At 50.2% G+C, this 21,281-nt stretch overlaps 1 protein-coding gene across 1 annotated transcript in view; it reads right to left on the reverse strand.

Moving 5' to 3' along the window:
* Nucleotides 1–21,281, reverse strand: part of CDH23 (cadherin related 23) — a 129,995-nt gene that overhangs the window by 34,944 nt on the left and 73,770 nt on the right. Inside the window, exons 11-23 of the mRNA XM_090144926.1 lie at nucleotides 20,219–20,407; nucleotides 14,485–14,634; nucleotides 13,971–14,129; nucleotides 6,289–6,353; nucleotides 5,930–6,167; nucleotides 5,730–5,835; nucleotides 5,501–5,628; nucleotides 4,412–4,484; nucleotides 4,132–4,248; nucleotides 2,998–3,110; nucleotides 1,957–2,064; nucleotides 897–1,086; nucleotides 59–204 (exon numbers count right to left, since the gene is read on the reverse strand). Of these exons, the coding sequence (XP_090001052.1) occupies nucleotides 59–204; nucleotides 897–1,086; nucleotides 1,957–2,064; nucleotides 2,998–3,110; nucleotides 4,132–4,248; nucleotides 4,412–4,484; nucleotides 5,501–5,628; nucleotides 5,730–5,835; nucleotides 5,930–6,167; nucleotides 6,289–6,353; nucleotides 13,971–14,129; nucleotides 14,485–14,634; nucleotides 20,219–20,407 (1,782 nt within the window). The remainder of the gene's footprint in view (nucleotides 1–58; nucleotides 205–896; nucleotides 1,087–1,956; nucleotides 2,065–2,997; nucleotides 3,111–4,131; nucleotides 4,249–4,411; nucleotides 4,485–5,500; nucleotides 5,629–5,729; nucleotides 5,836–5,929; nucleotides 6,168–6,288; nucleotides 6,354–13,970; nucleotides 14,130–14,484; nucleotides 14,635–20,218; nucleotides 20,408–21,281) is intronic.

Consider the following 21,281-nt stretch of genomic DNA (forward strand, 5'->3'; position numbering starts at 1 on the left):
ACATCTCCATTCATTGTGGAAATGATGTCATTTTCCAGCACTGGTGGGATGAGCTCACCTGGAAAACAGAGGTGCCAGCGGGAAGACCCTCAGATATCTCAGCGACGAAGGGCAAGTTTTGAAAAGTGGGATCATTGTCATTCAGATCCAGAAGGTTGACGAACACTGTGGCACTGCTGGTGGCTCGTAGGGGTGGCCGCCCACCTGCAGGAATAGGATGGGGGCCAAGGTTAATGCCTACAACCCCTCGGGAGAATGCATGGTCCCCAAGCAGAGAAAACTCTCCCTGCAAGCATGCAGGGTCTGTCAGTGCACGTGGCTGAAGACAGCAGCAGCATACATCTGTCCTTATCCCTTTCCTTACAGCAGCTTGGATGGGACGTTACAGCACAAACACAGGAAGGGGCAGAGTAAAGGCTAAATGTGCTTCCAGGCACTAACTGGACAGAGGGGAATTTATCCTAATTAATCTTTTTTCTTGTCCTGAAAATGACTCCGTAAAATATGTTCTCAGAAGATTAAAAAAAAAAACAAACACCCCAAAACATAACCGCTTGACCAGCTCTTTCTCCCTCACCTGCTCAGCTGGCTTCCCTAGGAAGGGAGACCTACAGCCATGGGATCTTACCAGCCCTACAAGCTCCACAGCCTCAGCTCTAAAAGCATCCCTAGATTACAATAGACCTAAGCCTAAGCATACTTTGCATACACTGAGCAGCAGTGCTGCTGTCCTCTTCCAGCCTCTAGAAGAGAAAGCTCATGCCCACTCCTTTCTATCATGTAAGGTGGTGGCCCCAGCTCTGCAGCATGCCTCAGGCTCAAGTGCCAGGTCTCAAAGACCAGCTGGCTCCACTCCCCGCATTAAACACTGATGTCCTCCCATGACACCAGCTTACAGTCGGTGACCGACACCACAATCCTCCGCATCAGCTCAGCCTCCTGTGGGTTGGGGTTCTCACGGTCCAGCTGGACGCCGGAGGTGCGGATCTTGCCAGAGGTGCTGTTGAGGCTGTAGAACTTGTTGGGGGGGCGGATGCTGTACACCACTGTGCCGTTCTCCCCCAGGTCTGGATCTACAGCCACCACCTGAAATGGCAACAAATGCAGCTGAGAGACGGGAGTTCAAACAAGAGTATCCCAAGTGGAGATTCACTGCTGTCTAGTATAGTGGCTGAGCCTTCACTGGTGGCGTTCTCCTCCCCTGGACATTTGGTGCTTCCTGTAATGTTTTTTAATTGCAGGGGGCATTTACATATACTCAAAGCTCAGAACAACTTCACTTGTATCTTCCCTGGCTCTTTCTGTTCCAGCTGAATTTCCATCCTAATGGTCACACAGCAATTGCTTTCCCAGCAACTAATTTGGATGGCGATGCAAGAGGACTTCTCAGCTTCTACAGAAGCTACCTGCCACTCTCTGGAGGAGAAGTGTGGGAGAAGCACGGTGGGACCCACAGGTCCTCCAAAGTAGGGCTGGGGGCTGTGTGTCACCGTTGCAAACCTTGTCACCTCCTGCTCTCCTGCTGAGCCTTTCTTCCTTTCTGCACCAGCTTTCTCTTGCAGCCTTCCCTGTTAAACAGTTTTGTGGATTCTCCTCACTTTCCTCTCATTTATTTTCTGTTTCGTGCCCGTCATTTTTCTCCCAGTGTGATGGAGTGCAAGCCTCTTGCTCTCCTTCTCTTTTATTTCACCAGCGGGATTTGAAAGGCTGTAAATCAATGTCTTTCAGAGAGGTCCTTGAAGGAGGTCGCAAGCGAGGCTAAGAAAAGGAGAACTTGGCCAAAACCCACATGATTGCGAAAACAATAAAGAATCCCAGTGGAGAGGAGGAATGCATGGGATGGGCAGCAAGGAGGAACCTTTTGAACCAACTTCTGCAAGGCTTACTGCAGGCATAAGGGAGGAAGGCTGGGCAGGTGGGAGGAGGCTGCTTGAAGCTGCCTCTCTGCGTACGTACCGTGGTGACGTCTGAATTCGGGGGGGTCATTTCCACCAGGTTGATGAAGTAGGGTGCATCCTTCCAGGTGGGGTAGTTGTCATTGATGTCCAGCAGTGTGATGTTCACCTGCAAGAGAAAACAGGCTCAGCTGCTGGCAGGTCCGTGTGAGGACCAAGGTGAATTTTTTGTCCTAATTGCAATCTGTGTTGCAGAAATTCTTTTTTTTTTTTTTTTTCTTTTTTTTTTTTTTGTTGCCTTTCAGTGAAGCTACTGACAGAACATCCTCTCATCTGCAGCCCCAAACGGGAGCCCAGCACCCCACAAGCTGTGCATTTGCCTAGCCAAGACTGCAACCTCTAGTTACAGCCTTGCTGGATCCCACACCTTCCAGTGGACCTCAGCACCAATGACAATTATTCTGGGCAGTTCTTTGGCACTACCACAGTACTTTGCTGTTGCATGGGATATCTCTTCTGCAGCCCAAGAAAGCAACCCAGGAGAGAGAGGACCCCAAAACATTAAAGCTTCCAACCAACATTAGGCCACAGGAAATGGATCCTTGGCTTCTGACCTCATATTTCCAAAGACTTCCATGAAAAGGTTTCAAATGATGGTATGCCAATGAGGGGCGAGGCAAAGCCATTGCCAGGAGGATTCAATTTGCCTGCACCTCTGCTAGAACCTTTCAAGGAGCCCAAGAATCAAAAAGCAGTTGGAAACTCTTGATGCAGGCAGTGTGTGAATAGCAGTCATCAGGAACAGCTAAGTGCTCCTGCAAGCTCTCCGACCAAGCATTTTCTTGAGAAGCACTAACAAAGGGAGCCATGCTGTGGGAGGAATGGGTACCTGCTGCTGTGCCCGTGCCAAGGGATGGACACACAAAGCACAGGAAGGTCAAGTGGCTCTGTGACAAATGGCTTGCTAGGAAAGGGAGCCTGATTTCCAGGTCCACCCACTCTGAAGAGTCATTCTGCAGTGGGAAGCAGCCCGGAGTGATGGGCAGACACCACAGTGTGCTCCATGTGCCCTCCAAGCACGGGGTCCTGGGGCCATGCTCACCATGGCAATGCCTGTCTTCTGATGGTGACCCACACCCCCGTCCACTGCTCTAACTATGAGGATATATTCAGATTTGGCCTCCCGGTCCAGCAAGGATGTCGTCGTGATCTCTCCTGCAGACAAAAAGGATGAGAGAGATGAGGGAGGTCATACGGTGACTTACCACCTGTAGCTTGGGAAACTGGTGAAAACAGAGTTACTTCAAAATGGAGACTGATTCAGCTTCACATAGATGGTTAGGGTTTCCTGGAAGGGGTCTGCAGCCAGCAATGTAAGGAATAACCATGCTCTCCTACCCTTCTAGGGGCTCTATGCTGCCTTGGTCCCCTGAACCTGCAAACTCAGTGCCTGTACAGTGCCTGAGCTGTAAGGTGTGCCTTGCTATGTATGGAGGAGCTGGTGTGCCATGGGAAGAGCTCATCCATGCAAGAACTGGAGAGGAAAAACTAATCTAAGCAAGGAAAATTTGTAAGGCTAAAGGTCTTCTTAAAATATATCTGACTCCAAACTCTCACAGCACCAACTAATCCCTATACTGAAAAAATTAATCACAGGAAAAGTGGTTTAAGCGTGCAGATGTCGTAATGATGGATGTCTCCTGTCCACAGACTTGCACCCAGCACAGCACATCCTCACAGAACAGGTACAGAGAGTTTGGATGTCTCACAGATAGCGTTGGCTTCTCCACCACCCCAGGTCACACTATCATCCCTTTCTTCCCTTCCAAGCACCCATGTGCCTCTTTTCTTGCAGGTGCCATATGGATAAGAGGAGGTCCTATCTGCAGCATTTGCTGCTTTGTCAGCATTCCTGCCCTTAATGAACCAAAAAGATGTCAGCGAGGAAGGGCAGACAGCATCTCCTGAGCTAAAATAAGCCCTTGCAGTCAAACTGCCAGCCTTTCCTCAAGCATCACTTACTCTGGAACCTTCTGTTGGGGCCTCTCCCAAAAGTTTCAGAGTGCCCAACCTTGGGGACAGAAATTTGGTGGCTCCCTTACATCGTGTTTCCCCTAAGTAGGCTGCTGGGAAAGGAGGAGGGAAGAGTGAAGGGGGGAAAACAATAGGGAAGAAAACTGGGGAAAAATGGGACTAGATTGAATGGAAAAGAGTTAGTGTGTGGATGGAGGCTCACCCGAGCGAGCGTTGATCCGAAAATGAGAGGAGCCCTCCAGGGAGTAGATGATCGACTCCTGCCCGTACTCCCTGGACCGGTCCAGGTCTGTGGCATTGAGGAACAGCACAGTAGCACCTTGTGGGGGCAGAAATGAGGGCTGGAGGAGGCACCTGCCCCACTGCTCATTGGCTCAAGGACTTGGCTCCTTGCCTCCCCAGCAAACATTTGTGTATCCCAGGGTAGCTGTGGGATCCCCAGGGCTCTCCTGAATGGCTGGAGAAGCAGCTGTACTTCATACCTGCCATGATGTCCTCCATGATGGCTATCACGTAGGAGGGCTTGCTGAAGGTGGGTGGGTTGTCATTCTCATCCTACAGCAAAAAGAATGGCAAGAGGCTGGCTGGGACAAAGGCACTGTGGGTGAAGAGGTACAGTGCAGATATGGGTGCTTGTATCACACAGTCAGCTCAAGGCAACAGTGTAAGTAGGTGGGATTAGGGCTAAGGTGTAGAGGGGGCTTGAACACCACATCTAACAGCCCAAAAAAGGGAAGGGTGGAGCCACCAGGACATTAAAGCACTGTTGCGGATTTTGTCACTTTCCTGGGGCTGTTCCAGAGACGTTTTCTTCATGGAGGCTGCTGATGGGCCAGTAGGCTCAGCTGCTCCCGCTGCCACCAAACCGGATATTTGAGGCAATTTCACGTGCCAGTGATGCCCATTGCACCGTAATTGAATTGCCATCCTCTGCTCCCGTTTCAGGAAGCAGGTGGTCTGCAATCAGCTGGAGCATCACTCGGCTCTCCCTGTGCCTTCTCCGAGGGCAATGTGGAAACTGCATCCATCCTCATGGAGCATGGGGTGACTGTCACAGGGCAAAGTCAGTGATGGGGGAGAAATGCCCAACAAGACCCCGTGCGCTCCATCATGCCATCATCAGCTTTACAGATTTCTGCAGACTCCCATCCTTTGCACGCTTCCTGTTGCCGGCTCATCGCCCCAGTGAGGACGGCAGCGGCAGTGAACGCAGCGGCAGCTTATTAGCAGTGATATTTCCCTGGATCTCGGCGCCGCGTGCTATTAGTTCTGACTCGGCAGCTCCCTCTACAAAGCGTATTGTCCCCTAATGGGAGATCTACAAGGCGAGTTTGACTTCTTTATTAAAAACCAACAAGCAAAGGAGGAAAAAAAAATTGTCTCCCTCCCCGCTAGCTCTTGTTCTGCCTTTTCATGTCTCTTTTTTCCTGAAGTGCCGTTGTCAAACACCTCCTTCTCGTTTTATTTCTATTGTAAAAGGCAGGTGTGTTCATACTGCTAAATGGGAGCTGAGGTGATGCCCCAGCTCCACCTGTCACCTGTCCCAATCATCACGTTCGCACTGTACTTACAAACACCTCGATGGTGACGGGGACAGTGCTGTTGAGTGGTGGGTTACCAGCGTCCTTGGCCATCACGGTCAGGTAGATGACCCCATTGGCTACTTGCTCGTAGTCGAGGGGGTGATTCACACTTATCACTAGAAGGATGTAAGGTGGGAGGCTCAGCAAACGGGGGACATCCTATTGTCACCACCCAACCTACTGTTCTCTTGTCATCTCTCTCAACTGCAGTGCTTACCTCCGTACCCTTCTGACACTGTGATGTCAAAGTACTCGCGGAAGGCAGATGCCTGCACGATGCTGTAGGTGATCTGGTTGTTTGGAGGGGAGTCCTCATCAGATGCCTACATAGACAGAAGAGAAAGGTGAGCACAGATGCTGCACTGGCCATGCAGGGAGTGATGCTGAATGGGGACACGGCCCCAGCTGGTTCCTCACCCGGAGCCGGACCACCTGGGTGACAGAGGGCTCGTTCTCCCGCAGTGCTCCCAGGTATGCCTCCTTCTGGAAGGTGGGCACGTTGTCATTGACATCCAGGACGTTGATCCTAATGCGCCCTGCTGTCTCCTCGCCGCCGCCATCCCGTGCAATCACAGTCAGCGTGTAGCGCTGCATGGTCTCGAAGTCCAGTCGGGCCATCAGCAGGATTACACCCGTGTCCTTGTCCAGTGAGAAACTGGGGAGGGACAGGAAAGGGGTGAAACCCTCGGCGACCACGTGCTGGAGATGGTGAGATGTTAGTCTCCCAATTTTGGAGAAGCACCTTTACCCCAGTGGTTCAACCACACCACACCTACCGATCGGGGTCATCACTGAAGAAATAACTGACTTTCCCATAGCTGCCAACATCATTGTCAGTTGCCTGAAAAAAATCAAAAGTTAGTTAACAAATGAAGCTACTTCTGGGAATTGCACACACCAGTGAACCCATCACAACTCACAGAAAGCTTAATTTACATTCACACCTCGGGAAATTTCATGCCTTCCCAGGTGACGTGGCTTTAGGGCAGGCTGGTGGCTGCTCAGCCCAGCTCCTGCCCCCTCCAGGAACACCCACAGAAGGTGCTGCCTCCAGCAGCTCTCCAGAGCAGACAGGCAAGCCTCAGCCTCTTCTTTGCCCCCCCTTTTACCTGCTTCTTCACACCTATGTTGTTCAATGCTGTTGAATACCCAATGGATTCGGACTTGGACTGTTGGGGCTTGCCCAATTTCTGGGGGAATTTCTGACCGGCCACCTGCTGCAGATAGCATCCCTCCAGCAAGAGTGCTCAGCGCTATTCCCCAAAACATTATGCCTCCTGCCTTTCACTGCCATGCTGAGCTGGCGTGGGAAGAGTGCACGAAATACAGCAATTCAAGGCAGATGAGATTTTAAAGAAAACAGAGAAGAAGAGAGAGCTGTCTGCTGCGAGCAGCTCCATTTCCACAGGGGAGAGAAATCCTAATCAGAAAGCCACAAAATAGGCACAGGAAAAGAAGGATGACCTGGGAAGCCCAAATCCTGCAAGGCTTTGCCACTGGATGGCTTTGCCTCCGGGCGAGGTATGCAAGGCACAGTTTGTTAGCTCCAGAGGAGTGAGGCGAGATTTATGTATGTTTTAAAGTCTTTTTTCTAATGAATATATAAAATATGCATGAACGGAGGCAAGAAAAAATGACCAGAAAACTTTGTATTTAGATGAAGAAAGTGGAATAAGAGTCCAAAACTATATCTTTTTTTTTTCTTTTTTTTCTTTTTTTTTTTTGCCCCCCACTATATTTTCTAAATTGAGTCCTGTCTGGACTACTTAGACTCCAACCAGACTCTGAGAAGCAGGGTCAGAGACACATTTTACGTCCAGATACCATCAGGAGGCTGTATTTTAGGACTGGCACAGAGCACAACCCGCTCCTGAAACCCTCCTGATTTACTGATGGCCTTGGGTACCACTGCCAGCAGAGCAGGAGTTTGAGCACACCCAACTGCCTCACCTGTGTCCCCGTACCTTTCATGTTATGGTGTGAAAATTTGCCAGAATTCCTTCATTTTCCCCCCAAAAGCTTCTCAGCTGGGTAAATCCTTGGTGCTTTGCCTCAGCCAAAGCATGACCTGGTGGAGCCATCCTTCTAGCCCTACCCATTTTGCTGATTTTCTTCTCCACTGCTAAGGTGTGCTTTAATTTTTATGCACATTGCACTCAGCAAAAATGAGCAAATCAGCCCAAAGCCACCCTACCCAGGACCAGGGGATGTCTTTTTTCCAGACATCATTTTTGCTCCCGTAACCTGGGACCCATTAATCCCTAAACGCTTGGGACAAGAAAGGCATTTTCCACGCACCTGGGTTGGTGGTGATGAGATAATGATTTACAGGGAACCTGCCAGTGCCACAAAGCATGGGCAAAACTAATTCCCTTCATTTGGCCCCGTGCGATTGCACTTGTAAGTGCTTATTGCAGTGACAGACAACGCCGGGAAAGTGTAATTTTCTGCTGCCGGGCTAAAAAAATATAGGGAAGGAGGAAGGTGAAGAGAAGGTCAGCATAGAGCCGTGTGATGCGAGAAGAGCCAAAGCTCTGATGCCTCTGTGGGCTGATCCCAATGCCACAGTGCCAATGCCCAGTGTTTCCAATGGATCGGTCCCCAGCTGCAGGCAGGGAGAAGGAGAAAGAGAGGGAGGAGGAGAAGTATGTGGCTGGAAGTTTCCTGGGGCTCCACCTCAAGCAGCCATCAAGCAGCTTTTGCGGCTGCTCGCCTCCTGCCCAGAATATTAAGAGGGGATTTGCCCACTGGAGCCTGCAAAGGGCAGGATGGAAGCACAGGTCTATAGCTGTGCTTTTGTGAGCTGTCACCAGTGTTGTGCTCTTCTCCAAAATGCATTTAGGTGGCAAAACTCAGGGAGAGTCTTGGGAAGAGGCAGCTGGGCTAACCCGAGGAATCCATTCATTCCTCGAGCTGCAGGGATGCTGCTCTGTGTTGTCGCACAGCTCGTCAGCCCCAAGCACTGCTCTCCATCCCGCACGCAAGTATTCCCACATCTCCCTTTTATCCCATGAGCATCCTTCCCACCTCCCAGGCAGGCGGTTCTGCTCTCCTGCGCGGATCTGCAGGAAAGGGCATGTCGTGCAATTTGTTCGGGAAACAATAGCAATGTTTGACATGTCATAAGGATTGATGGAGCAGAAATTTACATGGGAGAATTCATTTTTAAACAGCTCCATGGAGCCCCAGCGCTTTGCTTGTAATGGTTTCAACATTCATCATCCACCAAGCCCCACTGAACGACTCTTTAAACTGCTCGAGATTAACTCTGCTCACAGCAGCTCTGCGAGATGAGTGGGGGACATGCTCAGAGACAAAAGCCGTGCATGTCTATTTGGGTCTCTACCCCAAAAACATCCTGATCCACCAAAACCTGCCTAAAGGTTGAGCAGCTGGAAATGGCACGCTCCTCCCAGCTCTGGTGGATTTGCACTGGTATGGCAGCAGGATGAGACAGATATTGTTGGGCTGCTACGGTGGGTCACTGCTCCTCTGCTACCTTTGTTTTCCCCCTACCCCGCACTGAGGATCCAGGAAATAAAAATTGATGGGGAACAAATTGCTTTGGCCAGGAGCTCGCTGCTTAAAAGAGTCGTAGCAGGAAAGCAATTACCTGACATCAGAAAGCTGTCAGGGCAGCAAGTGACCGGCCGTGCTTCTTGCCTCCTGGCACAGGGACAGGGATCGGCATGGCACGTCCACCTGCCCAATTCTGAAACCACTTGCTAAAGAACAAGCAACCCTTCTTCAAAGCAATCGTCAGATCCTGATTTTCCAGAGGAAAAGGGAAGAGAAACCATGCTCCGGCATGTCCCGCACTGTGATGTGATTTGGGATGGGGAGGAGAGAAAGATAACACACAGAGTTTCCATGAGAAGTAACCACCGGGCTGCAAAGCTGGATAAAGAGAACTGGTGGAAAACCTACTTAATGCACAACTTCCCCAAGTGGAGCCTGCTCTGGCAGCTGCTGTTTCCCCGGCCCGGTGGGAGGCAGCAATCAGGCAGCATTGCTGCGCCGCAGCCGTGATTAGGACTGGAGGTGAGGAGAGGGAGACGCCCAGCTGCCCCGAGCAGGGCTTCAATTGACACTAACGACCCCAAAGGGCTCCAGGGGGAGAAAAATAGCCAATCAACCCCCCTGCGAACAGCAGAGCCTTCCCACCTCTCCTCCCGGCTCACTGATTGTGTTTTCTAACAGCAGCAGTGCCTCGTCGGCCAGGTTAACACTTGCCTGGGTGGCCGTCATTTAGTGGCTGGGGATCACGGGTCGAGGTGAGACCCTACAGCATCTCGGGGTGGAGACAGACCTTGGGCAAGAGGCTTAGCGCCATGTTTTGTGCTCCTGTCCCACCACAAAGTGGCACCAAGCCCAGCACAGCGCCAGGTCGTGCACGACAGAGCCAGGAGCGAGTCCTCCACTAATGAAGCGTATTGATTTCATATTCTCTTGTTGTCCACCTAAATGGCAAGCCGCACATCTGATAGATTAAATAACTGCGCAATTGCTTGGCTGACATCTCAATTGCTTTGCTGCTAGGTCCCTAATGAATTTTACAGTCCAGCAAAATGGAAGGAATTAAGGTCAAAGTCCAACGCAGGAAATATAAATGCCCATTCCTCTCTAAAATGCTCCCAGGAGCTCTCCCAGTACCTACAGCCCCATCTCACCCAGGGCTGATGGGCACGAAGGATGGGTGGAAGTCACCCCCACACTGGATGCATGATTGCTCCAAGACAGATGCAAACCCACATACGGAGGGAATTTTGCTGTTCAGAGAGGGGCAGCAAGCCAAGAATACATGAACAAGAGGCAGAGGGATTGCAAAGGAGATGACCCTCGGTCAACATGAAGAATGTGGTCCAGCAGCCATGGGCTGAACCCCAGCACACCAGCCCAGCCTCTATCATGCAGCATACAGATGCTTCTCAAGCATCCCTTAGAATCATAGAACTGTAAGGTTGGAAAAGCCTTCTCAAGTCACCCAGCCCAACCCCACCTGTCCATTGCCTACGTCCCTCAGTGCCACATCTCCAAGGCTCTGGAACACCTCCAGGAACACAGACTCTCCCACCTCCCTGGGCAGCCTGTGCCCATGCATCACCATGGGATGCAGAGCTGTTTTGCTGCTGTGACTGTCCCCATTTGGGGCTGAGCTGAGCTTTGGTTTTTGCCACCTCTGCACTTTGAAGCTGTGCATTTATCCTGACAGCTCCATCAGGCTGCGGTGCGGCTGCAAGAGCTGCAATAAGTGTCTCTCTCCCCAGCTGTCATGATTCCTATTCCACCCCATTTCAGTCTCACGGATTGATATTTAGATTAAAGAGATAAACACAGCCAGAGAGCACTGGGCCCTGACAGAAAGACGAGGGCTTCAGATCCGTCAATCATGCCGCTACCTGGAAACCCCCTCCTCCCTGCCCTGTATTTACAGAGCCAAATCGAGGAGAATATTTGAAAGGAACAAGGAGTGTGAGCAGGTTTACAAAAAAAAAAAAAAAAAAAAAAAAAACGCCAGGCACGAGGAAGAAAAGCTGCTCATGTTTAACTTTCCAGGCAATTTGGAATTGCCTGCTTTGATTATTTAACTATTTATTGTTTGGTGCATTTGCAGCTTTCCTCTCTTCTCACAGATAAAGGATTCAATTTTCCTCCAAGCGACAGGGAAATTGGACGTGATTTTGCTCTGTTTAAGCACAGCTGGAGCAGGAGAACACGGGGCTGAAGAATAACAGGATTGATTGGGATGCTAACGGGGAAGGATGGGGCTGACATTGCCTCTCTTTATCACCTCCCATCCCCACCAAAGCCATGCAAGCACTGTCCAAGGATCTCACCCTAAGCCAGCAGATTCCACCTACCACCAGGCCTGCCCCCAAAGGCTTTGCAGTGCAGGTGCTGCCCAAAATGGGACCATGCCAGCCCAGCTCCAGAGCCCAGAGGATGGAAGGGGCACAGGGCGGGCTCACTGCTGATTGAGAAAGCGATTCGCATCTTAAATAGGTGTATACTGATGCCCAGGGTGGGAAAAATCACACTATTACTTTTGTGTTGACTGGTGTTCACAGCTGGGTGGAAAGAAGGGGAGGAAAAGCAGGGTGGGATCGATTTTCCCATCCTCGATGCGAGGCCAAAGAGAGATCGAAGTGGCAGCGGCAAACTGACAGCTGGGTGGTGAAGGAGAGAAACTTTGCCAAGCAAATTAAAGGTTGCTTTAATGAGGAGAGTAATGGAAGGTTAATTAGCACATTTACTTCATTAGGATCTTACTAACAAGGTTTCTCCTAGGGAAACATGGTGGCTAAGAGAGGCTGAGCTCTGCAGGCTGTGGAGATGCTCTGGAGGGACTGCAGCACATCCCTGGGACAAAGGAGCAAAGTGGGGCCTGGGGGTGGGACAGCTTCTCACATTTTCCTGGAGAACTGCTTTTCTCCATGCCATTTGAGGCAAATCAGAGGCACTGCTTTGGCTAAGGAATGAATGGCTCGCTGTTTGTTTCGGCTTTAATGATTTTGGTTATCAGAGCTTTCCAGAAGGACCGTATGCTGCAGATCTGTAGGATACGAGAGGCTTAAGGAGACCTCCTGCCCCTTAACTCCTGCCCCCCGTAGGGTCTCTGTCCCATTCCCCAGCCCTGCAGTTCCAGCAAAAAGAACAGCAGCTGATCACACAGCACATGCCTGCACACTCATAGGACTGGAGGTGATGCTGAGCTCCCACTCCTCTCACTGGAGCCTTTGGGGGTCCCAAGGCAGACCCCATTTCCATAGCCTCCTCCACCCCAAAACGCTTCTAGCTGAATGCTCCACCTGGTCCCAGCCCCTCTCCACGAACCAGAAGAGCCCCACATGGGTCATCTCCAGCCCCAGTGCAGCATCAGATGGACACCCAGCCTTCCTCAGGGGGGACCAGTTCAGTCCCTTGTATCAGGAGCCTTGGCCAGGGGGGTTGTGCACCCCAGTTAGTTCAGGGTGCAGCATATGCTCTCAGTGCCTCTTGTTCCTGGAGGGCACGAAGTTATATACCGGCTGCCTGCTTGCTCAAGAAGTGTGAAATTCTTTCTCTGACCTTTTCAGTTACGTTATTAAAAGGTTTCATGGCCAGTTGTTTCAGAAAAAAAAATAATATTTCAATATCTGCTGGTATCTGGGGCAGAGCTTTAAGGCTCGGGGAGCTCTCCCAGCACCCTTTCCCTACCCCTCAGGGATGAGGGGCCATTCCAGATGTTCTCCTACAAGCAAGAAGCTCCCTGCATCTGTATGATAAATGCATCTCCTGGATGGGACTGAACAGATGGACAGATGGATGGATGGGCAGGGAGAGGAGAGGATGCGGAACGGAGAATGGAGAGCCGGCCAACAGAGTCTTAGAGGGCAGACAGGGCTGCATAACATGGGGACGGGGGTGGGTTGTGCCCAAGGACCTGCAGGGACACAGAGCTGACCCTGTACCTGCATGTTGCGTTGTTCTACAGCTGATTTACACGTGTAGCAGGCAATGTTTCTCTGCTGTCAGCAGCATTACGAGGTGAAATGCTGCAGAGACAAATGGCCATTTGTCACTGCAAATGAAGTCTGCTTCTGCTTTTTTTTCCTCCCCTTTCTGTTTGCAGCTGGGTACCAGACCTGCACTGCACAAAGGGGCATTTCCCACTGCCTAACCCTGTGGGTAAATACCACACTGAGCAAGCAAAATGGAAAGAAAAAAAAAAATGAAAGAAGTGATTTCATAGTTAGCAAACAGACTTTCAGTGGCAGCATCCTACTGTCCAGCATGCCTGCAGTGAATGGGACATTTTGGGAAGCTTGCAGGAAAGCCAAGCATCCCGCAGCAGGAGGGCTGTGAAAAGTTTGGGATCAGCTGGGAGGGCAAGCTGGGTTTGAGCACTAATTGCATCCATTCTGATTTATCACAGAGGATTCGACTCCGGGCGGTTCTGCGTGTGCTCTGAAATGCTGGCAGAGCTGGAAGTTGGGAAAGAGGAGCGGCAGTAACAGCCTCATTGTTCAGTGCCTGACGGCCCAACTAGCTAAACATCTGCTTGAAATATTAATAACTGTCAGATGGGAACAGCTCGGGGGCTCTATGCAGTTTCACACCATCTGTTTGTAGAGTAAACACACTTACACACCGAGCCCTTTTGTCAGGGCTTTTCTTCTCTGGGTGGCATGCAGGAGCTGTGACTGTAGAACAGCAGCAGCAATGCACCCAATGCATCACACTGGGGATATTTCCCATCCCAGAGGAGCACCAGCATCTCTATGGGTTTGATGGCTGGACTAGATGATCTTAGTGGTCTTTTCCAACCTTAATGATTCTACAATTCTATCTCCTCCTCCACATCTCCATCTTTAACCAACACGACTCTTGCGGCTCTTCCCCTCTTTCCACCCTCAGCACAGCTGATCCCTATTTCCTTGCCACACATGGGATTTGCAGCAGAGATGCTTCTACTCACGTGGACCTGCAGCACAGTGGTGCCCACGGTGGCGTTCTCTGGAAGGCTGACATTGTAGAGGGCCTTGCTGAAGACCGGACGATTGTCATTCTCATTGATGAGGTTGATCTTCACGCGTGCAAAGCCAACGTGCTCTGGGATGCTCTCATTTGCAAAGAGCTGCACGGAGAGAACTGAACCTTAGAACTGTAGAAGCACAATTCATGTTGGGAAAAGCCCTCTCAGCTCACCCAGCCCAACCCCAGCCCACCTCCACATGCCCATTGCCCACATCCCTCAGTGCCATATCTCTGCATGCCTGAAACACCCCCACAGGTAGCCTGTGCCAGTGCACCACTGCTGTTTCCAACCTGAACCCCCTCTGGCACAACTTGAGGCCATCACCTCTCCTCTTAATTGGAGCTTCTGTGAATTCCACTCTTTTCTCTTTTAATTTTTTTCATGCAGAAAACTATTCCCTCCTGCCAACCTCAACATTCTGTGCCCCATCTCCCTGCCCTTCCTGCTCCCTTACCGAGAACTCGTAGCGGGGGATGGTTTCAAAGTCAAGTGGGACAGCCACACGGACACGGATGTCCGCCTTCCCCTGGATGGACGTGGGTGAGATGATGAAGTGGTTGGAGTTGTTGCCCACCAGGTAGACCTCAAACACACTGTTGGGGCCCTGGCAGTAGAAAGAAGACGGCTGGTTAATTGTTTGCATAGCTCAGCACCGGCCTTAAGAATTCATTTGGTTTTTAAGATGTTTGCTGGACATGCAGTGCATGCAAATACTGCAAGTCTTCTTTTTATGTGCTTTCATAGAAGACCTCTGTGCGTGTGAATGAAACGCATCCCTGGGATAAATCTGTGCAGGGCAAAGCTGGAAGGGAAATCCCTTTTAGCATTTTGAGACCGAGGTACCACACTGCATCCCACTCTGGGATGTCACAACACAGCTGCCTGTCCCTCCAGCCCCATCTGGGACCTGTATATCCCTCTCCCACAGCCCCACTGGCAGAGCATGCCCATGGCGCTGCAGGAACGCTTATGGGAGCACCACTCCTTCCCACTGGTCAGCCCTACAGAGCGAGTCTAGGAGTTGCTGTAGCCGAATTGCCAATTTTCCTCGAGTGACCTCCCTTCTAGCAAAAAAAAAGCAGCAATTAAATGCACGAAGGGGCACTAATAGCAAAACCTAGCTGACTGTGACCACCGAAAGCCGCTGGCACATGCAACGTCCCTGCTGGCCCTTCTCCCCTCAACAGGGCAGCACTCCCCGGCACCCCGTGCAAGGTGCACTGCAACTGCATCTCCTCCACATGTCCCCTGCCTCTCTCAGGGTCCCTATGCAAAAGCACATTCTGGTGACAGTGAGATGCAAGGGATTTTCTTGGAATCCGGCAAGGAGCAAGTTTGTTGGAGGCACGAGATAAAAGTTGAAACATCAAAAGAAATCCAAATACTTGCAGGGAGGGAACTAGGTGGATTAATTCTGGCTGGGAAGGGAGATCAGGCTCCAGATACTGCCGTCCCTAATTACCAGCCACTCGAGTGCCTCAGTCTCCCCATGTGAGCTCTGGGGAAGGGGAGAACGCCTGCCTGTTGGGAAGGCTGCTGCCAGGTCTGCTTATACATTTATTCCACTATTTACTTTTTTTGGTTTCGGCCCCCATGCTGCTTTTCTTGCTCCTGGTTCCTGGAGCCTGTGAGCCCCCTGCGGATGGCTGAAAGCAAATCTGAATATTCAAATTGTTATCAGCTGCCCAGCAGAAGGGGCTGGCTCAGCCCATGCCGCCACTGGTGCCCCGCTCCGGAGATTTTTCCACACGCTTCTCAAATCCCTCACCCCCTTCCTCCCTGCCACCCAGAGAGAACAACAGGGCCAAGATGACTGCAAAGAGCGAAATAAGCACTGCTATCCCAAGCAGGCAAAGGTCCTGCAGGGCTCATGGCCACAGCGTCACAGGATGCTCAGATGTGGCATAGGATGCTCAGGCACACAGCACTGATGTTCCTTTCCCCCACTTGACCTCCTCGTGGCCGTCCCCAGCGCCGCACTGATGGAAATTTAACGCCAATTCAGCTAAAGACAATTGTAGCCGCTGTTGTGCATAATTATCACTTTGTTCCCCGTGTACTTGCTCCTCAGAGCGTGTAATAATCGCATTCCTGCTGCCGTGGTGCTGGCATCAACCTGGTGTCAATACCTGGCTTTTGGGGGGCTGATCAGTCCCAAATACAGCCCTATGCATGCGTTCCCCCCTCTTCTGGAATCAGGAGAATGCAGAAACACTGCCCTAGCTCAGGTGGTGTTCCCAGAACAGAAAGCTTGTGTTTCTGCAGCAGCATCACTTCAGTTTGCCTCGCAGCTACCTTCCAGGCAGGGGCAGAAAGCTGAGGAGTGCTTAATATCTTTCATTCTGACAAGTTTGCAAAGAAAGAAAAGCGCTAAGAGTTCAGCAGGGGTGGATGAGGTAGAAAATAAGAAGGAAAAAAAGAGAAATTCTTCAAATAAAATGCAATTAGTGCCTCTTTGTATGGCTTGGCTACCTTGTGCCTCAGTTCTAGCTAGGCAGGGACAAGTAATGCTTAATCTTGCCTTTGAAAACATAAAGAGGGTGTTTCTCTCCACCCACTCTGAGGCATTTCACTTGAGCACTCTGGATAGCCTCCCTCTGCTCACTCCTAGCACTCACTGCTCTCCCAGAACCAAAAGCTCATCCAAAGGCTTTCTAGCCACAAACACTGGGACATCATGTTCCCTGCATCCCTCAGGATGCCCAGAGCAAAACCTTTCCCACCTCACATCATCCTAATACCTTCCCATCCCTTTCCATCTGTCTGTCCCAAGCAGCGTTTCCTGCCTGCTCCCAAGGAGCTGCTCCATCCCCAGGTTATCTCCCAAATTCCACACACGCCTGCACAGACGGGATCAATCCGAGGCTGCCTCGCCTCCAGCTTATCTCTGCTCCAAATGATTGATTTTCCCTCTTTAAGGGTAATTTGCTGGTGAATTCCATGTATTGCAGAAACCCCTGTGAAATCTAATTCAGCCCGACTGGCAGCTGGCACTTTTGGGAGAGAATACTCGAGCGCCGTCAATTCCCCCCTACAATTCCTGGCTGCGTAGATCATATTTATAGCGTGCGTGTCTGTCATATGCATATATATGCTTGGGATGATTCATATATTGCACCTGCACACACATGGGCACATACCGTATCCGCATGCAACTCTCTGATGCAGCTTTATGCACCAAATACCACGTATTCCCATTGCCTGGATATATATATATATATATATATACATACACCTTTTCATGCATTTCCCATCTATCTTCCTTAATATGCTTATTTTGGGGGAACTTTAAAAATTATTTTCAAATGTCAGCCCATCATACTCGTGCTCTATACAGTCTCTGCCCTTTTCTTTCTCTTCATTCGACCGTGGCAAGGAAAATCAAGTGAAAGCCATGGTAGAGGAGCTGGTTTCTCTGGTGTGCTGCTTCTCTTAATACACTTCTATGGACCTTGCAGTGATGCTGGCACAACTGAACCTGGTCAGATCCCTTCCACGGGTGAAGAAAGCTGCAAGAGGGCATGCCCTGGGCAATACATGCTTACAGAAGCCCTGACTGCAGCTGGACAGCTTCGAAAATCCCACCCCAAGTATTCAGCCCATGTTTTCCAGCAAAAAAAAAAAAAAAAGAAAAAAGAAAAAGGGCAATCCAGGGTGTTAGCTTTCTGTCTCAGAACAACTTATTTGTTCCTGCTGATCTACCACAACACAGGTGAGAGGAAAACCCAGTGCATTCATATGAACAGACACACGTCTTCTGTAGTGTCCATTTCAACACAGGCTCAGCATAAACACACTGGGAGATTTACACAGATTTTTATAAAGAGCTCTCAAATGGTTTTGGAAAAGGATTCAAGTGGTTTTCTCCCTGTCTAGCAGAGAGAGAAACTCAGTTGCAGAGAGGTTAATGCTTTTTTCTTGGTTCACAGAAGGCTGGCTCCAGAACCGAACAAACCCTGTGCACTACTTTGTCCTGCATTCAAGTGTTTTTGACGAGCCACAAGAAATACAAAAAGCAGAAGTGGGTGGGGGAAAAAAAAAAGCTCAGCCCTCCTTCCGCTGCCCTGCTCAAGCCAGTGCTGGTCCAGGCATGACCTTGAAGTAGAGAGCAACCAAGCCTGGGAGAGGGATGTCACCATCCCTATGACTTCTCCTGATTGCTCCTTCAGAAGGAAAACACAACACATGGGTGCTGGAACTGCAGTACAACAGAGACAGATTTCTTCCTCCTTGTCACAGAATCGTAAGAGCTGGAAGGGACCTTTAAAGCCCATCTGGCCCAACTCCCCTGCAATGAACAGGGACACCTACAGCTTTGTCAGGGGCTCAGAGCTCTGTCCAGCCTGACCTGGAGTGTCTGCAGGGCTGGGGCAGAGCAGCTTGGGCCAGTGCCTTACTGCATTTACTGTAAAAAACTTCTTCCTTATATCCAATCTAGATCTCAACTCTTTTAGTTTGAAACCATTTCCTCTTGTCCTGTCACAACAGATCCTTCTACGGTGTCTGTCCCCCTTTTTTTTGATGCTGTCCTTCCCCATTCCTCCAGCAAGCTGGGAGCTTTCCAGGAGTGGACTGGGAGGAACAGGCTTTCCCTTTGGGCACCCTATGTGTGTACACTGAGATGCTAAGCTCAACCTCACTGCAGAAGAGCACTCCAATGCGAAGAGAAAATCAAGCACACGCTTTCAAGTACTGGCTTGTGTGCAATGTAAATACCTGCTGAAGTGCTCCGCTGAATTGGTTAATCTAACCTTTGCAAACAGCAATCATTTAAGCTGATATACAGTACACAAGAAGAAAGACAGACCCAAACCCCACAGTTCAAGAATGACACGTGGCCCTGGTTACAAAACACCTTCGTGTTTAAGGGCCTGAACCCCACATAGAGCATTTTAAGGACAAGACCTGTATGACACCTCTTTACCAACCCCACGAGACACAGTGAGCTTTCCTGCACCTCTTACCAGTGGAAATAATGACATAGCCAGAAGCAAGCCATGCTAACGCGATGGTTTCCATGAGCTTGCGGAGTAAAAGCTCATCTGTACAAGAGAGATCCTCTCTCAGCAGTTTCAAAAATCTCAACAAATTCATTCAGAAAATCACAGTAAGTCTAAGGCATGCACCAGGAGCCAAAAGAATGAGGTTATTTTTTGCTCACCCTATCAGGAATTCAAGGCTATTTTTTATTCTCCCATTTTAAAATTAGCCAGGCTGAGAGGCTGGAGTGAGTCCTCGAATGGGAGTGACTCCAGTAAAATGAGCTTTTAACAAGAAATGATGACAGATCCTTCATTCTTGTGACATAAACAGGAGCATTACAATGCCTTTCAAGCACGGATCTGCTGACATCTCTCAGAAAGCACAACAGTGGCTCTGTTCCCAAACTATCCTCAGCGTCTGTCATATCCATATCTTCTTTATTAGTAATCGACATTTTCAAGAAAAAAATGTCTTTTTATCTGCCTAATAGATCGTCTGCCCCCTTTGGGCTGAACTCAGGACTCCCAAGGGGTGACATCATGTCACGAGTGTGTTGTTAACTGTGTGCCATAATCACTTTTTGTGAAAAAACAGGATTTTGTGTGGTTTACAGGGTTTGCTGAATCCCACTGGGGGCTTGAGCAGAGCATGTCCATCACTTCAACCAGCAAAGGCCATCACTGCCTTCCAGCCACAAATGCTAATTCACCGCTTCTTAGAAGATGCACGTTTCAATCAACCTACTGGGATTTCATTTTATTTTATTTTAGGGAGTGGGGGAAGATGTAGATGTTGTATCCCTCTTTGCTACCACTCAGTTCACCTGCAGTGCCAGGACAAGTCCCGTTGGGACTCTGAGGTCCCCCAGGAGCCCAACAGAAATTCTCTTTTCCTAAAAAGGGCTGGCATAAGAAAGCCTTGCAATGCCCGAGGGGAGCCCTCAGTAGCAGGCAAGGATCAGCATCCTGCACAATCCTATTTTCTGGCTCTCAGTGGCCTCAATGCATTTAAGCAGACTCCACGTCTGTGCTCCAGGGAGTGAGCTGCAATAAGAACTGCAAAAAAGAGGTACCAGGGTACAACCACGTACCTCATCACTGATCTTTATCCTTCCCTGCATCCCCTCCCCCCCAAACAACCCAGATGCTGCTTTACCAAGAATGCTGTGAATCACCATGACCCATGTGTGGCAGGAGCTGGCTCACCTCATCCTTGTCCTGCACCTGGATGAAGAGGGGCAGTGCGAAGCCCACCTGGGCCAGCTCAGGGATGGCCACGCTGTACTCGGAGCTGTTGAACTCGGGTGCGTTGTCATTGACGTCAATGACCAGGATATTGAAGGTGGTGGTGACGGTGGCATTGGAGGGTGTGCGGTCATCATTTAGCTCGGTGCCCTGTGAGGGGAGAAAACAGTGGGGCAGCCCGTCTCCTTTCTCAGGTGACAAGTGGTAGGACACAAGGAAACAGCCTCGAGTTGTGCCAGGGGAGGTTTAGATTGGATTTGGAGGAATTTCTTCACGGAGAGGGTGGCCAGGCTTTGGGACAGGCAGCTTGGGATGGTGGTGGAATTCCCATTTTTGGAGGTATTTAAGGGGCATGTGGACATGACACTAAGGGACATGGGTTAGTGATGGGACTTGGTAGGTGAAGCTGATGGTTGGACTTTGTGATCTCAAAGGGCTTTTCCAGCCTAAATCATTCTACAATCCTATCTGTGCTTTCCAAAGAATAAATGGTAAAGGGCAGAAATAGCCACTGGGCAGAGACCACAGTGAAAAACAAAGTAAATGGCTGTTCCTGAAACACTTGGTGGAAGGAAGAACTCTTCCTCACCCTTCATCTTGTGTGTGCTGCAGAACCTGACCAAAGTTTTGGAAGGTGTGCATGCTGTGATAAATCTCCCAGGTTTCTTCTCCCTCTGCTTTGCCAACAAAGGAGACTTAGAAAGGTTTGGGTTGGAAAGGACAGCCACATCCAACCTGGCCTTGAGCACTTCCAGGGATGAGGCATCCACAACTTCTCTGGGCAGCCTGATCCACTTGGTCCTGCCTGAGCATCTTCCCATGCAGCTGACGTGAACATACACACATGCTGACACAGCTCTTCTGCCACCCCTGTTTCAGATACAGTGCTTGCAGACCTACTCCCTTCCCGTAGTCCTCAAACTAAGGGAAGAGGCAATGGGAGACACAGCACTCGTTTTCTCCTCTGCCTTCTCCTGCGGTGCAAGCCAACCACAGAAGTACTGCTGAAGGCACAGGAAACTAG

Source organism: Phasianus colchicus, chromosome 8, assembly GCF_987193195.1.
Source record: "Phasianus colchicus chromosome 8, bPhaCol1.hap1.1, whole genome shotgun sequence".
In the NCBI taxonomy this organism is placed as follows: Eukaryota; Metazoa; Chordata; class Aves; order Galliformes; family Phasianidae; genus Phasianus; species Phasianus colchicus.